The sequence below is a fragment of the Mixophyes fleayi genome, chromosome 11 (genome assembly GCF_038048845.1).
Source record: "Mixophyes fleayi isolate aMixFle1 chromosome 11, aMixFle1.hap1, whole genome shotgun sequence".
NCBI lineage: Eukaryota > Metazoa > Chordata > Amphibia > Anura > Limnodynastidae > Mixophyes > Mixophyes fleayi.
This window is the reverse complement of record NC_134412.1, coordinates 91,474,047-91,489,716: the sequence shown is the minus strand read 5'-3', so window position 1 is coordinate 91,489,716 and position 15,670 is coordinate 91,474,047. Positions and strand designations below refer to the sequence as shown.

At 40.0% G+C, this 15,670-nt stretch overlaps 1 protein-coding gene across 5 annotated transcripts in view; it reads right to left on the bottom strand.

Moving 5' to 3' along the window:
- The window catches only part of CASZ1 (castor zinc finger 1), a 129,587-nt gene that overhangs the window by 14,958 nt on the left and 98,959 nt on the right, over positions 1 to 15,670 (bottom strand). For 3 of the 5 annotated variants that reach the window (XM_075190242.1, XM_075190240.1, XM_075190244.1), the window contains 5 exons: positions 6,556 to 7,077; positions 2,141 to 2,987; positions 1,589 to 1,651; positions 1,095 to 1,185; positions 768 to 932 (listed from right to left, as the gene is read on the bottom strand). In XM_075190242.1, coding sequence (XP_075046343.1) covers positions 768 to 932; positions 1,095 to 1,185; positions 1,589 to 1,651; positions 2,141 to 2,987; positions 6,556 to 7,033 — 1,644 coding nt within the window. In that variant the 5' untranslated portion in view covers positions 7,034 to 7,077. The remainder of the gene's footprint in view (positions 1 to 767; positions 933 to 1,094; positions 1,186 to 1,588; positions 1,652 to 2,140; positions 2,988 to 6,555; positions 7,078 to 15,670) is intronic. The other 2 variants (XM_075190243.1, XM_075190241.1) reach the window with 2 other exon arrangements.

Here is a 15,670-nt window from a genome sequence, read left to right as displayed (position 1 = left end):
GGATATTGATTTACCTTAAATGATATAAGGGGCAACTTTTATTTTCCTAAATCAACCCCTTTGTGACAAAAGCTGTTTTTATACTTATAATGTCCAAAGCAGTTTTCACAATCTTGCAATTGTGTCAGCTGGACCAGGAATAACTTGTTTCTATCTCTTTGCCTAGTTTAAATTTATATCTTTATTTACATATTATTCTCTAGGTCAAGAAAGACTTTCTTCTGGTAGCATATTGTAATAGATCACGTTATGTTTATAGGAGAATATACATTTATATTCATTCCATTTTTACCTGTACCTAATAAGTGCAATTCCCACAATGTTGGGGTTTTCCCTTTTGTCAGCATTGATGGGATCAGTGTAACCTGGATCCAGTAGTAGCCGTCATCAAGTTTGCACGGTATCTTTTAGTGCTGGGATGTAGGCAGAGATCTCGTTCACATTTCTCCTATATCTATGTAATTTTCTCTCCCCCTAGTAGTATTCTGAGTGACTTGATAATTGTGATGTCACTAGGTTTTCCCGGCATTAATAGAGAGTTGCGTGCTTCCTTATTTATTTCCCCTATACCAGTGCAGTAGTGGACACTTCCACATTTGGTGTACAAGAGACTGTGTTCATGGAAAAATGTCCTTAAGAGGAGCACTCATGTAGTAAACAAACTAAGCAGCATTGAGGAACAGTATCCCTGATCCTAAATCTGAAGGGAATTGGCTTTGTCTCTGGAAGTCTAATGGCACTTTTAGCATAGCTACCAAAATACTCACCTGCATGCAGTGGTAGTGTGTGCTTTTCCCATTTAGATGGCAGCCATGATAATAAACACTGCAATCGTCTAATGGACTGAACCGCATGAAGCCATGCTGCAGAGAGTTGTCACGTTTCTTGTGCATATTGTAATGGCGGATCACATCCTGTTTACTGGTGAATCTCTGAGCAAAGAACACAAGAAGGCAGGGGACAGTTACACTACTGCACTGCTAGTGTCTGCAATGTTTAACATTTCCATAACGTTTGTGACTTGTACTTCGTAATGTAGCAAGAGGGAGGAGGGTGATGGAAGCATCATCTGTTTAGGGTTAAAGCGCCCTTACCTGGTAGTTACACTCAGGGTCCAGGCAGTGGTAGTGCTCTCGGTATTGATATGCACAGTGAATGTGACCACAGTGTTGGCTGCCTGAAAATCTACAAGCAAAATAATACAGTGAGGGAAAAGTAGATAGAAAGTGAGGTATGTGATAAAAAGGAGAATGAAGTGACTGAGATATCATAATTGGCAAAGAGAGATATATCATGAACACGTTAGTCACCCAGTCATTAAATTAGCTTCTTTGACAGGGTGGACTGCATTGGTAATGGATAATGTACTTTATTGTATGGAAACAGCCACACAGATAATGCAAAGCATGCATAGAAGCCACACACAGTCCATATACAGACAGAACAGGCATTCGGTGTGTGATGTCTCTCCCTGAACCCATCAGGGTGAAGGGTTAGTGTAGATGTTAGAGAGAAATGGCATATGGGTGTATGTCATCTGGGCCTACAGATGAAAACAATCTCCCACCTCCATACAAACCACTCCTACCTGGCAATATATTTCTGGTAAATATTTACATCTTCTGGGGGCTTGTCTGGGGGCAGTCCATTCCTGGTGAGAAAGACAGGGCAGAGCTGGTTAGAGTCCATTCAGCTCCCTATCCAGCTCCGTCTCATGCCACACTCCCGGATCTGGCTGTTAGTTAACCACACTCACATTACTTTAATCCTCTCTGAACCATTTACTTATAGACAACCCCCGCGTCTTATACCTTGCCTACAATGTTCTCATTGCCTCCACGCATACATAGACAGAAATCCCTATTAAACACAGATTAACAAGCTATTTTACTTCATACAAGCCCCCAAATTGTTCCCACACACTGAACCTAACCCTCTAATTCCTCAGACACATTGCCTTCATTGTTCAGTTCAGCTCATTGTGCTGCCCCCATAAGGGGACGTACTGTGCCTTCCTTTTCTTACTAACACTGTCCTTGTGTTTACAAATCTGAACTATTAATAAAATTATTAGATAAGCTATCTATAGGTGTAGCCTATAAAGGGAGACAGAATGCCCATACTAAATGCAGGTACTTACTTAACAGTGGAGACTGTCCCTGTAGTGATGGAGTCCGTCTTGGAGAAGGTTGATTTTAGATATTCTGGAGTGTTGAAAGGCAATGTTACTGGTTGCTCGGAGGCGGGCACAGGAGTGGTGGGAGTACTTGTGAGAGGAGCGGGGGATATACTGGGGACAACTGCTGCTGCTTTCAATGGAGTGAGCTTTTGAATATTGCGTACATCGTACTTGGAAGGGCGCCCAACTTTCCCTGTTTTAAAAGCAATAGAACCACCCATGTCCTGGTTCCCCTCACCAGGCTTAAAAAGGTGAAGGTATTTGACATTCTCCAGGTCATATTTGGAGGGTTTTTTGTAGGTGTTTCCATTTTGTGGCCTCAACGACTCTCCGGTTTTTAGCTTCTGGATAAAAAAGTCATATTTGGAAGCTCGAGACATAAGGCCTTGCATATGAGAGCTGCTGGCTGTCGAAAGAGGCAAGACGGTGGTTTTCGGTTCTTGCGCAATGACTGGCTCATGTCCTGGGGCTCTAATAGATAGGGGCTGCTGTGCTGGCTGCAGCGGTGGTGCGCTCTCTTTGACCTGTACAGGTTTGGAGTTGAGTTCTTCAGTCTTTACTACATGTGCAGGCCAGGACAGGTTCTCCCCAGCTTTAAGTTTACGGATATACTCCTCATATTTGGAGAACCTGGCTCGCTTGCTTAGGGGGTCTTCAGCAGAAGTGGGCTCTGAGGTAGCAGCATTAATTTTCTCAAAGCTTATTTTCTTTACAAGCTCATCTCTCACATTGGGTTGCGTGTACCCAAACATCCCGAGGAATTCATTCATAGTGTTGGCTGCATAATCTCGCAGCGAGGACGCTTCTCCTGTATGTGCAGAAGAGTGAAATGTTCAGAATCACAGAGCACACAGCCTGTTCCATCCTTTTCCAATACACACATCTGGCTCACTCCCTAGGTTTTATGACTTTTAAATTAATTTGTAAAAAAAAAAAAAAAAAAAAAGTAATTAATACTGTGGTAAAATAAAAAGGAGTTCATCAATGGCAAGAAAATCAATTCCCTAAATGTTCTCAGCGATGGCTTTTCAGTACATTAAACAAAGTTTTCATAAATGTCTCTGCTCTCCCGCTTTGGCCTAATACGAACGAAAGTCATTTTACTGGAAGTAGAGCCAAGTCGTGTCTATCAAGATGCATGGACTAAATGTACCTGAGTAAATGTCTAAAATATAAATGCTGTGGAATGTATGTAAGAATTTTGGCCATTATAAAGGAAACTACTTTGTCAGGAGCAGTGACAACATGCTCAGAATATGCAGCATGGAAAAAAAACAAAACCCACAGTATATAGTAGCTGCTGTATACATTATGTTGATATATGCTGTAAATTTTGCTGGTGTAACTGGAAAATATATGTTCATTATTTTAAATATAAATAAAATAGACAGCACATGGCCATGGCCTTTTGGCAATTCTGCCTAGAAATAACCATTCCCTACAGCCTGATAATGACAGGTTCAGATAATATTAATAGCCATACAGTATTTTTTTCCCAGTGAGCCCGTTAGACTAACATTGATCTATTCGGAGCTGCTCTCTTATGCTGAAAAACGACAGCTTGTAGTATCACAGGACTTCCCTGGGTCCATACACCTACACCTTTCCTCCTTATACACAGCCAGAGCAGGTGCAATAACCCTGCAGGAGATCTGGCTGCCATCAGTTAACACAGGCAAGAAAAGATTTTCAGGCACATCTATCAACCTGCTTCCTGACTATGTTGTAAGGCTGTCTTTTAAGGAGATAAGGATAAGTAAGCAATTGACAAGTAGGGGGGTACAGTTTAAAAGAGACGTTTATAATACTGAGCTAAAGCACGTTACAGGTTTTAAATAGCTGATGAAATATAAATAATCATGGCTTTTTGGGGGGATTAATTTGATTTTCTAATAGTAATATAAATTAAAGAAGGAGAAGAGTCTTGCTATTTCAATAGACATTTTAAATATTATGAACATAATCCAAGTAACATAACTCCAATTTCCAAGAGTGTATACCTTGAACTATATCTGTCACTCAGTCATATTTGTTCATAGTCTGTTCATTATTTGTTTTGTCGACATTTTGTCCTAGACAAAATAAGTGGCAACTGCATAAAAGCTACTGAAGAAACTGAAAAACTGTCAGAAACTAAACAAAGTTTAGTGTAAATTAGTAGTGCTACATATAGTAGAGATGCTAAACTGCAGTTTGAGCAAAGCCAATAGTAGCTTTAAAAGAAAATAAATAAAAACTAAATACTGTGCAGCGGTTTAATGTTTATTACAGTGAGGGCTTCATGCATGAAGTGTACCACAAATCACATTGATCTTGGCCTGGGAGACCTAGATGGCCTATTCAGCCCACTTTAATGTACACACCTATTTCTCTGCAAACTAAGTGTGTCTAGGGAGGTGGGAAACTCTGTGCAATACTGTGTGTCATATCAAAGTCCAACCCCTACTTCTCTAGAAACACCCCTTTCATTAAATTCAGTTTTTTATAGCAATGATAATTATGACCTCATTTAAGGCATTGATTCTCATGAGAGTGAGTGGACGCCAGGATCTGGCACTTTTGTGTTTTTATTACACTGGATAAAGTGCACCTAAGAAATTGCCTTTTCCACTGAAGTGCGACCCGTGCTTCTTCAGCTCATAGCTGGTGCAAAAATAAAGTCCTTTTTTTCAGAACGGTCATGCACCCTTCTGCATACCATAGAAATACCTTAAAATGTGCCCTCTTCACCCCTTTATTATCCTATTTCAATAGACTACAAAATTAAATCTGCTTGCTAGGTGCAACTTTTCCGCTCCGTGTATAAGCTCATTAACCGCTGCTACTACTGAGCTGAAAGCCGTACTCTTCTCCTTCACAAAAGCCGTACTTCTGTAGAAATTTAGGTGCACATTGAAGCACAAAGTGCCACCAAAGAGGATTTTGCACTTTGTAAATGACCTTCAGGGTCTTGTACACTAGACAAGCAGTCAGGGAGTGACCGAACATGATACTTTGGTCTAACATTTGCAAGCACAGTTTAAGTGAGTGTGAGATTTTCCGTCACTTAACGGTTCACGTAGCTGTATTGTATAGTGCACATCCAGTTCATGACCATTAGCGAATGTAGTGGTAGACTGATGAGCAAGATCATTAATAACACCGATTAGCTTTGTATGCTGACAGCAAGACAAACTGAGCTCAGTATGCAGTTCTTTTGGACTGGACATGTTATGTTAAATGTCTGTGGTTTGAAAGCAATTAAGAGTGATAGACTTCTATATACACACAGTGCAAAGAAGGCTTCCCCCAGTGTCCCTTGGTTATATGTCATGGGACACAGGACTCAGGCAGATATATATAAATAGCAAGAGCTGGCTATATTTGGAAGGAAAACACTAAAGAAGGAGGAATCTTGGTCTGAGTGATCAGAGATCCCACAAGAAGCAGCCGTGTGTACTCCCTCAGTCATTTGTGTGTTTATGCGTGTTTGTCTGTATCAGTGCACACGACGAACAGAGTCACCTTGTCCCATAGAGGGAAATGCTTTCCTATGGGCGTCTGTTGAAGGTCACACATCTTCCCATTGATCTCACAATGTTTGTTAATTACTTTGTCACTGATGTGGTGAAGGATAATTAAACAGCTCTGTTTATATCTTCATGCATAATTATGAGCCTAGCCCTGCCACTCGCAGCCAGCCAAGCTAACAGTCTGACCGTCTAAATGCTCACACAAACATATATAGACAGGATTGCAGGCTATTTGCTGTCCATCTGACTGTCATATTGAAAATGTATTACATGGTTTAAAAAGATAGGAGACGAACTGATGACAGCCCCTATGTGATGTCTTAATGACAGATTGACAGGCAGGTGAAGTGAGTGGGAGGTGAATTTTAACCTGAGATTATTAATTATGAGACAGTGTGTAATGTGTATTAGGAAAACCAGTGTCCTCACCAGGATAATTGAGTATACTAATCCTATTTTATAATTTCCATCTGACCAATGTAAATATTAAGAGATGAATATACAAAAAAAATAATGCAACAGGACTTGCATAGCCTCTATACAAGGTATTATGAACCCTGCTGCGAGAGCCTACCATTCACTAGACTGCAGTTGTTGCTGCCTTTTTCCCATAATCCTCCTGTTAGCAAGTCATCTGTAATAATCCTCTCACAATACATAGGTTTAGACGTGGTACTGGGGCCACGTGGCAGGTCTGTTGTCACTGGCTGCATGGCAATATCAGAGAACAGTCAAAGGGGACATACACAACTTCCTAAGGCTTGTTCATAGTTTGTACTGTCTAGAATTACTAGGCACAATCAAGCAAATTAAATGTTTGAGGTTAGAGTGCCTATAAGTTTTGGCAACCACAATGCCACTCACCTGTGGGTGCCCCTGAGGTTGGTTTTGCAGGCGTTTCTATTTCCTTGGACACTGTCCTCTCTGAATCTCTCTCCTCCAAGTATCTCTTGCCTTGGGAGGCCCTAGTTGTCTCAGTGTTGTCTTCATCATCGCTGCACCCCTTAGGCTGTACCATGTAGACACCTTCAGGGGGAAGCTCAGCCATCCCTATTTTCTTACAAATTTTGTTCGTCCTTTCAGGGGGTTCATCTGTGTATTCCCCATTGACCCATTTCTCTATAACCTCCCTACGTCGCTTATCTTCCTCAGCAGTCCTTTGATCAGAACTGAGGCTGTCCGTGGGATCCGCTTCTCGTTTTTGTTCCCCCTCCCTTTCACTGTTTTCCACTAGTCCAGTTTCAGCATCTCCTAGATCTGACCCTTGTTCTGATCCAACTTGCCGACTCAGTTTGGCACAGATAGCGTTTAGTTTCAGGCCGCCTTTCCGTTTGGCAGCCATCTTCGGCTTTCCTGAGGTTCCGTCAGTGCAAACACTTCTTTCAGCTGCAGGTGGGCAACAAAGAAAAAGAGAGAATGTGTAAATAATATTCTAAGCACCCAGAAGCTGACATCATAATCCCCAATATAATTTAAGCATAATTTAAATCAACTAATGCTCAGATAGATGATTCTGTACAACAGCTGGAGTGCAACACATGTAACCTATATGCACACACTATAGCCAGTGTATTGTATGTTGGTTCTATGGAGTAATGGAGGGGTTAATGTACTACATTGCCACTGATGGTGTATACACTCCTATACGAGAAGCATATCTGTTTTTGTCAGTGTTCTACCAGCAAAGCATTGATACAAGTCAGACCCCCTACATTGTTCCCAACACTATAATCCTCTAGCCTGACAGCTCAGAACAAACAGTCAGGAGGTTGGATGAGCTGACAATGAGCCAGCACAACTACTGCACAACTTAAACTACAGACAGCTTCTGTAACACTAGTGGGGTCTAAGCTAAGGGGGATAAGTATCACATCAGGACAGGAAGACAGATTTTGTCATAAATAAAGCAGCACTAATATGAGCAATTGAATTCCAGGCCGAGCACTGTGGAATGAATGTAGGTATTGCAGTGAATAGGTGCCGCTGCGTGCGATTGTACTGTGGACCCTCAGCTACACTTATCAGAATCCAGAAACACTTGGGGGATGAGAAACGAAAAGTGGAAGAAGTTCATCTTACTTTCTCTAGTAACTGTATTATTCAACAAGAAAAGAAAAGTTGGCGCCAACATTTTTCCCAACTACAACAGGCAATAAATGGTTAACTGGCTCCTGCTGTGCACTGGTGGAACGAGCCTAGCTTGTTATTACACCCTTACAATAAACATCCCGCTTTATTTCATTTAGTCCAAACAAAAATTCTTTTATTTTACATCAATATAAGGAAGACATTCATAAAGCTGGCCTGTCAAACTTACTTTTTTCATCTTTTTTCCCAGCACAAACTAACCAACTACTCTATTTACGCACACAACTTCCTCTTAAAACAATGCCAGCGTAATGTAATTGCCTCACGGCCGGCCTTCCAAGAGCTGTGGAGATCAACACAAAGGAAAGAACTGTAATGAGAAGCTCCTGTGGATTTCTGTTTCACAGCTGTTCTCTATATTCTTCTCATCACCCAGAGCCGCCAGTACACCTGAAAATAGTCCACTCTCTAATTCTAGGAGAGTATGAGGTCAGCTGGGCATTGTAGAACACTGTGGTTCCACGGTCAGAAACCACATTTAAAACATGGGAGAACAATCACTCCACATACAGACACATAATAATGAATGAATTTTCAGCTGTGTATGTTACTGTGTGCAAAATGCACAATGTCTGCGTTGTACAAAAAACCCCTCCAAAATAAAAAACTGAACCAATATATTCACCAACCTATCATAACAAAAGTGGAAGCAGCTTGTAGTGTAATGGTAATATTGTGCCATGTGTCAGAATGTTGGTATTCAATAGTTTTAGGATATCGCTATGTTCTCAAATAAGTTAGCAAGTGACCTACTGTCAGGGTTAGGGTTAGTGACATATTGCTGAGTACTCTAATGTACTAAACAGATCCTTTTTTGTGACACTAAATTTGTGTGTATTGCCATACAGTACATTGCCATACAGTACATTGTCATACAGTGCATTGCCATACAGTACATTGCCATATAGTTTATCAATAAAACACATTATTGCTTTTAGTTCAGGAAACGACCTTGCATGCGTACTATCCCTTGCTTGCGACCTTGGGAATTTCTAGCTCACAGTATATCTCTAGTTTTCAATTCTAGTGAATTTGCTGCAATGAAACTTCCATTTTACAGTGTTTTTTTCTTGTATTGTTGGATTATTTTTCTGATGGTAGCCTAGTCAGGTTTGTAGACTGCTGACATGAAGTAAAATGACCCACACAGTTGCTTTGCAATAATGGAATCAGTCAGTGTCTTTAAGTGATGCACTCCAATAGTGTCCACAACTTGCCCATATGTGTAGCTCAGGAGAACCGTTATTATACGGTTACTTTATATCAGCAACCCATGCTGAAATAATACATGAACATTGTTTTCCCAAATCTGACACATACATGGATATTTATCTACCTTGAATCATTTAGGCCTCTAAAAACCCCCAAAACAAACGCTATTGCAATTTTCTCGTGTTCAGGAGGATACTGGACACCGCCTAGGCCTTCCCAATGCATTCCTTTGGAGTAGATTTAGAAGAAAGCGTTCTGAAAAATGTAATGCTGGCAGAATCCTGAACAACATGAAGTGGGGGTATGGGGTTTTCGTTTTCAGCGCCATTTACATGCGTTGTACTAGCATTAAAAACAATAGTACAAGAAAAACATCAATGGGTATATGGCGTTTACCCACATTTTATGTTGTGTTCTGAAATTATCTTGACCGTTTCTTTAATTAAAAAGATACACTTCATATAGTAAAAATATTTTTTTCTCATTAATTCTTCTTTCATATTTAGCTCATATAGGGACTGATGCAGAGTTGGCACGAAGGTTGAGCTATATTTGTTTTTACACCCAATTCGCTTTCGAGTCGGACTCTGCATATGCTCCAGGTTTATGGCAGGCACACTTACACCAACATACACAGAACCAGGTTGTAAGCGCAATAAAACGTAAAAAAACACTTGTTTTCATAGGAAAAACACATTTGCAGTTAGGCTTCATGTAATACCGCAGGTATAACCTTCCTTCTCCCTTACAAATGAAAGTAATGTTTTTTTTTAATATATACACACAATCCTATAATATAGGCATGATCAACGAGGAAAGCACACAACAGCTTCAGAGGTGAAACAGCAATCGGCCAATAATAAGCATTTAGCTAGTGCTGACGATCATAGGCTGGTACAAATAATAGCTGCAAAAAGCGTATCTGCATTGGCTTGCAATTCCGTGCACACACCCTTATTGCAATCGGCTTATCTTAGATTGCTTATTTCCTCTCCCACCATACCTCTTCAGGCGAAAGTGTGGATGCGTGCAACTCTGCACAGGCACTTGTGGGTTTTTGTGGGCATGCGCGGAGTGGAAACACGCATTTTGCGCTATGCAAACAGGTAACGTTCAATTCTGCATCAGGCCCATAGAGTACAGCTTGCTAATATCAGTACTTGCCATTATACAATGAACTATTGTCAAGTAATTGCACATTTTTTTCCTTTGATTCATAGCAAATAGTCAAAATACGCCACTGTCCAAAATTCATGTAGTGTGAAAGTATGGGCATAACCCTAATCTACATCCGCTGATCAAGCATATCTGCCTTTATCCCCAACCTCTAAACTCTGTGTAATCTGTGCTGTTCCTCAAAAAAGTGGGAAGGTCTCAGTGCGTGGCTTATCCTTTAAGTGGTGGGGCATCTGTTTCTAACTCTGCTATTTACGTAGCTTGTTAGTACCAAAACCCCCAAATAGCCAGATGAAATATTAATCCTGTGTATTTTCATTAGATAAACTTAATTACTCGCATCTGATAAACTGATTGTCTCTGCAGTACAGACAATTCACCCATAAACATCAACACTTGTATCCCTGGCACAAACTGGAACCTGTCACCTCTATCAAACCATGCCAGGATGACCCCAGGGAATGGAGTATGCCATTCTAAGGATCCTTCTGAGCAAGCAGCTATTCAAATATACGTTAGCACTGCTACAATACCCAGTGTGATACACACATGTTCAAATGCAAACCGATGTTATACAGGCATGTCATATAATATAATGGGAACTACAGTATGTATTGGGTGGAATATTATAAACTGATTATATAGATTAGCCATGAAAACAATCACATATGCATACAGCTATATCTGAATAAAAAGCTGCACCTTCCAACAATAGTATTACAGTACTAACATATCAAAAATGTTGTCTAATATAATGTATAAGATGCTATTAATATTTGTACAAATATGCCTACAGAGATGCTCTCAATTACACATACAGTTGTAGTAAGCAAAGTGTTAACTGCAATTGTTAAATGGTACAGCAGATTGCCCCAATAAATAATTTACTGATATTTATAAATATTCAAATCAGCAGGCATCAGAAATTGAAAGGGAGGTGACATTAATTCCAGAGCTCTCCAAATTCATTTGAGAATCGTTTCTCATTTCAAACAAATATTAAATCTTTGGCGGTAGCCCTGAAAAATCCTCCGTGCTCTGCGGTAACTCCCACAATGCATCATGGCGCATCTTGGCCTGTCACTGAGTAACACAGATGTAACATTCACTATATCTACATAAATCCAAGGGGCTAAACCTAAAATGTACATTCACTTTATTATGTATATGCAAAAAAAAATGTATGTTATATATACTTTTTTTTTTAGTTTTTAATAGAAAGGTTCACTTTGCATCTTTACCTTGGATGAGCAGGACACGGTATATGCAAATAAATACACCACAATCGGAGGTAGTAAAATAAAGGTACAATGTGTAATACAATGGAGGTAAACCTCCTGTAATCAAGACATTTCTCCTGAAAATAAAATCAAACTAGTCGGGCCCTTGGCTGAGTAATGGGTAGATAGAAAAATATATAGTATTAAACACTAGAGAGTGGTGTAGCAGACGCTGGCAGCAGCATGTGCTGGGATTAGTGGAACCCTACTACAGCTATATTTAAAAGTTGTGCTCCTAGTAGATCGTTATCCATCGGTCTACGGATTTCATCTACTATCTCCATTATTCTACACTGATGAGAACCTGGGGTCTTCCCACTAATGGTATTTGCGCTGCACAAAACTTGCTCATATCCAAGATCTAACCAGCTTTCTTTTTCTAAATGGATGGTATTTTGGTGTACACATCCAAGCACCCCATTCCCGCTATCTGCCTTGTTACTGATGGCAGCTCTGCAATAGCTGAGTAATTCAAGTAATTGTTAGATTATATTATCATTTTCTGATCTTATTCAAGTTCCGTTTGGCATGTAGTATTTTCTTACTCTTTGACTGTGCGGTGTATGGACCTCTAAAAGCCACATGTTGCAGTATGTACGCAGGCAATTCTATCATATTTTAATCATAATTTGACCCTCCTGCAGTGCAGTCTCTAAAATGGTATTTTGTCTCCTTGTTATATATTTCCAGAAGGTTTTCTTGTCTTGTTTTTTTTATTCCTGCCCTCTTCAGGCCTGCTGATTGTCCAAGCCCTTCTCTCCTGGTGCAGAGAAATAAGCGCCCCCCCCCCCCCCCCCTTGTTATAACAGTAAATCATTGCGTGCAAGGAAAGGGGGGCAGAACCTGGCATCCCTGCTGAATTATAGGTTTTCTAATGCAGGGTCGGCTGTCAGCTCCCTGCACTCTGCTTTATAGCTCTGTCTGTGTGTCTCTGAACTCCCTGGTAGGAAATAAAGTTACCCCTTGGCGAGACTTCTAAACATTTCATTTGATGTGAATGCTGCTTAAGAAAAATGAGCACATATTTCTTCCTAAAGATGTATGCTCTTCTCCGGATGAAGCTAGCACAATGTAGGTGCACAGGGTTCATGTAGCTTACATTGCAGTGGAAAGGAGCCACAAGCAAGTTTAGGGCCATACACATTGGCACATGACCATCTCAGTAGCTGCACTGTCTGTTTATATAGTAAGTATCACACTTGAAATAAAGATAAATTGTGTGAAAACTTTCAATTTAACCTTTTCTGATTGGGCCACAATTTTAAGAACGGGTTATGACCTATAACAGCTCAAGCTGGCATAATATCAGGCATGACATGCTATTTTTGGCTACAGGTCTGGCAAAAGCCATTCAAGAACATCCAGAAACTGATATCACAACATCTGGAGCTATCACAGCCCCCTTGAATGACATCAAACATTTTAAGGGGGGTATTCAATTGTTGCCGTTAACGCGCTAAAACAAAAAAAAACGAGCGCTCTAAAAATATTAGTGTTAATACAGTAATTACTCGTTAAATTTCATCTTGCAGCAATTCAGCGAGTAAACTACCGTATTAACGCTAATATTTTTAGATCGCTCGGTTTTTTTTAGCGCGTTAAAAGCAACAATTGAATACCCCCCTAAACATTTTATTGCCTGTGTCGTAAGCTTCCACTCCTAGTAAACAAAAAAATGCGTATACCACCATTTTGTATTTTAATAGGCTGGGAATGTTAGATTTACTCGTGTATTTTGGCCAGTAAGGACACATAACAAATGATGTTATAAAGTTTTATTTAAAGTTTTTTTTTGGTTTTTTTTTTATCAGCCTTCAAGCACCATATTTTTGAATTGTTATTCTACAAACATATAAGGGGTTCATCCAGGGTGGAGTACTGAATGAAATCAGTGGGTGATTTCTGAAAGATATTTGGGTCCAGTAAGCGAAGACAGTCTATAATAAAATGGAGGATACCAAAAAAATGTATTTTTATTCTACACAAAAATATGAAACAGGCGACACAAAATATAGTTGGGGCTAAATGCAGAGTGCTCATAGTAGGCCCTTTTTGTTACCCACAACATATTATGCTGCATCTCTTATCTGAGTGTACGGTTTTTTTTTTATCCACTGAATACACACATGGAGAGAAGCACCTTCAAGCAGAACATAACAAACCTGGCACATGGGTATTCTTTGTACTACACAATGTCTATTATCTGTTTAGTAATTGTGTAATGCTGTATAAAAACTTTTTGGGATTATAAAGAATACATAATTATTATTACTTTTATATCAATAACTATAAAAAAAATGCCACTTCTGGAGAACTGTACATCTTCTGTTTTATCAGTACATTTAACTGATTCACAATTTTACACAGTGCTCCAACACTGTCATATAAAAAGCCTGTTTTAGCACAGATATTTAAAAAAAAAATAAATAAAAAAAATAGTATCCTATAGTGCTATAAAAAATACTGCTCTGTAGGTCCAGCACGTTTACTGATACGTGCTGGGTAAAAGTGATGATCATGTTATTTGTACAAAATTGTTGGCTTCTAACTTTGGCTCTTAACTTGGCTCTCAACTTTCAGAAATGTACCCAGTCCTGCCCTCTTTGTAGCATATAGGGATAATATAACAACTGGCATAACCCATTTACCTCAATGAAGCCCCGCAACTGTCATTACTTGCCAGCTTTTCAGGATTCATTGTTACCAATGTTTCGACCATTCAAAGGAACTGGTGTAATTCTTCACCACCCTAACTTTGAAGCCAGCGTCCGCCACCCGCCAACTATTAAAATGATCTACTCTCTGCTCTCACTAGTCCATCACAGCAGGCAGCATGATTTACTTGCCAGTCCATTACAAAATTCAGTGCCATCCACACACCAACTCCTCAAAGAATCTGGAATCATCCCTCAACAGCCCATTATAAGAGACCTTGTTCCCTCACTTACCAGCCCCTCTGAAGACTTACCTCACAGTCCCTTGGAGAAGCTAGTTTTATTCCTTGCCAACCCACCAGAAGAGCCAATGTTACCAATTACCCATTCCTCAGAACAGACCGCATCACCCTTCTGAAACCCTCACAATGCCCCCCTAGCTTTCCCCACAATGGAAAGGAGAGAGAATAATCAATCCAATGCATGCATTTTTTTTTCTCTCCATAAACTCAATTTCTCTCTCCTTCTGAAAACAAGTGAGCTGTAAATACTGTTTAACCTCTCCCCCTCCCCTCAGCTCTATAAAAACACAAATATGCCATAACTCAGCCCTTCCAGCCCTGGCGTCTCCGCCATGCCCTGCTGCAGGCCTCACTGGAAGGTCAAAACAAACGACTTTCCGATTCACTGCTCCTGAAATAATTTTGTGTATTAAAACCTGAATCTGCACTTTCTGGACCGAAAGGCCCTCTTAATTATTGCAGCCGTCCTTGGGACGGACAGTGATCCTTCACGAAGACACAGTAACCAACTCCCCCCCCCCCCCCCTTCGCCAATCTGTTTGCAAAGTGTGTCTGTCCTTTATTAAATTGTTTTCTTTTCCACATTATCAGTTGCCATGGAGACCTCATCTCTCGGATTATTTGAATTTCATTATATCTATTGATTTGGGAGCATTTCATCTTTTTTATTGTTTTTCTGTCAATTTTCAAAACGAATAACCATCTAATTTGCGTCAGTGCTGATTATGTTTGTTCCTCAATAGAGGTCGGCAGCTGCACCATGCACACAAATCAATGTAGAGCCAGCTCAGCGCTGCCTGCTAGGGCATCTCACTAACACAACAGCTACACAACTGCTGCTCACATTTCTCTGCTTGACATAAAAAGACATCACAATTTACACATGGTACTTATTAAAAACAGCTAAATATTTTTGTTATAATTTAAAGTGCATTTTTAAAATTGGGAACCAGACTTATATATTAGCTTAGCAAGTCCGACTGTTTATTATCACCCAAAGTACAGCTTTTCTTTTGCAGTTTTCAGAAAACTGATCATTTAAACTTATTGTGGTGCACACAAAGGAAAGGACTTTGGTTCAAACTTTAACGTACTGGAAACATGGCAGGAAGGTACCAAAACACCGTCCAAATGATACTGATGGGTTCACATGGCAAGAGGCCACACAAGTAAAATCCCTGGAGTATAACCACCCCTATTACCACTT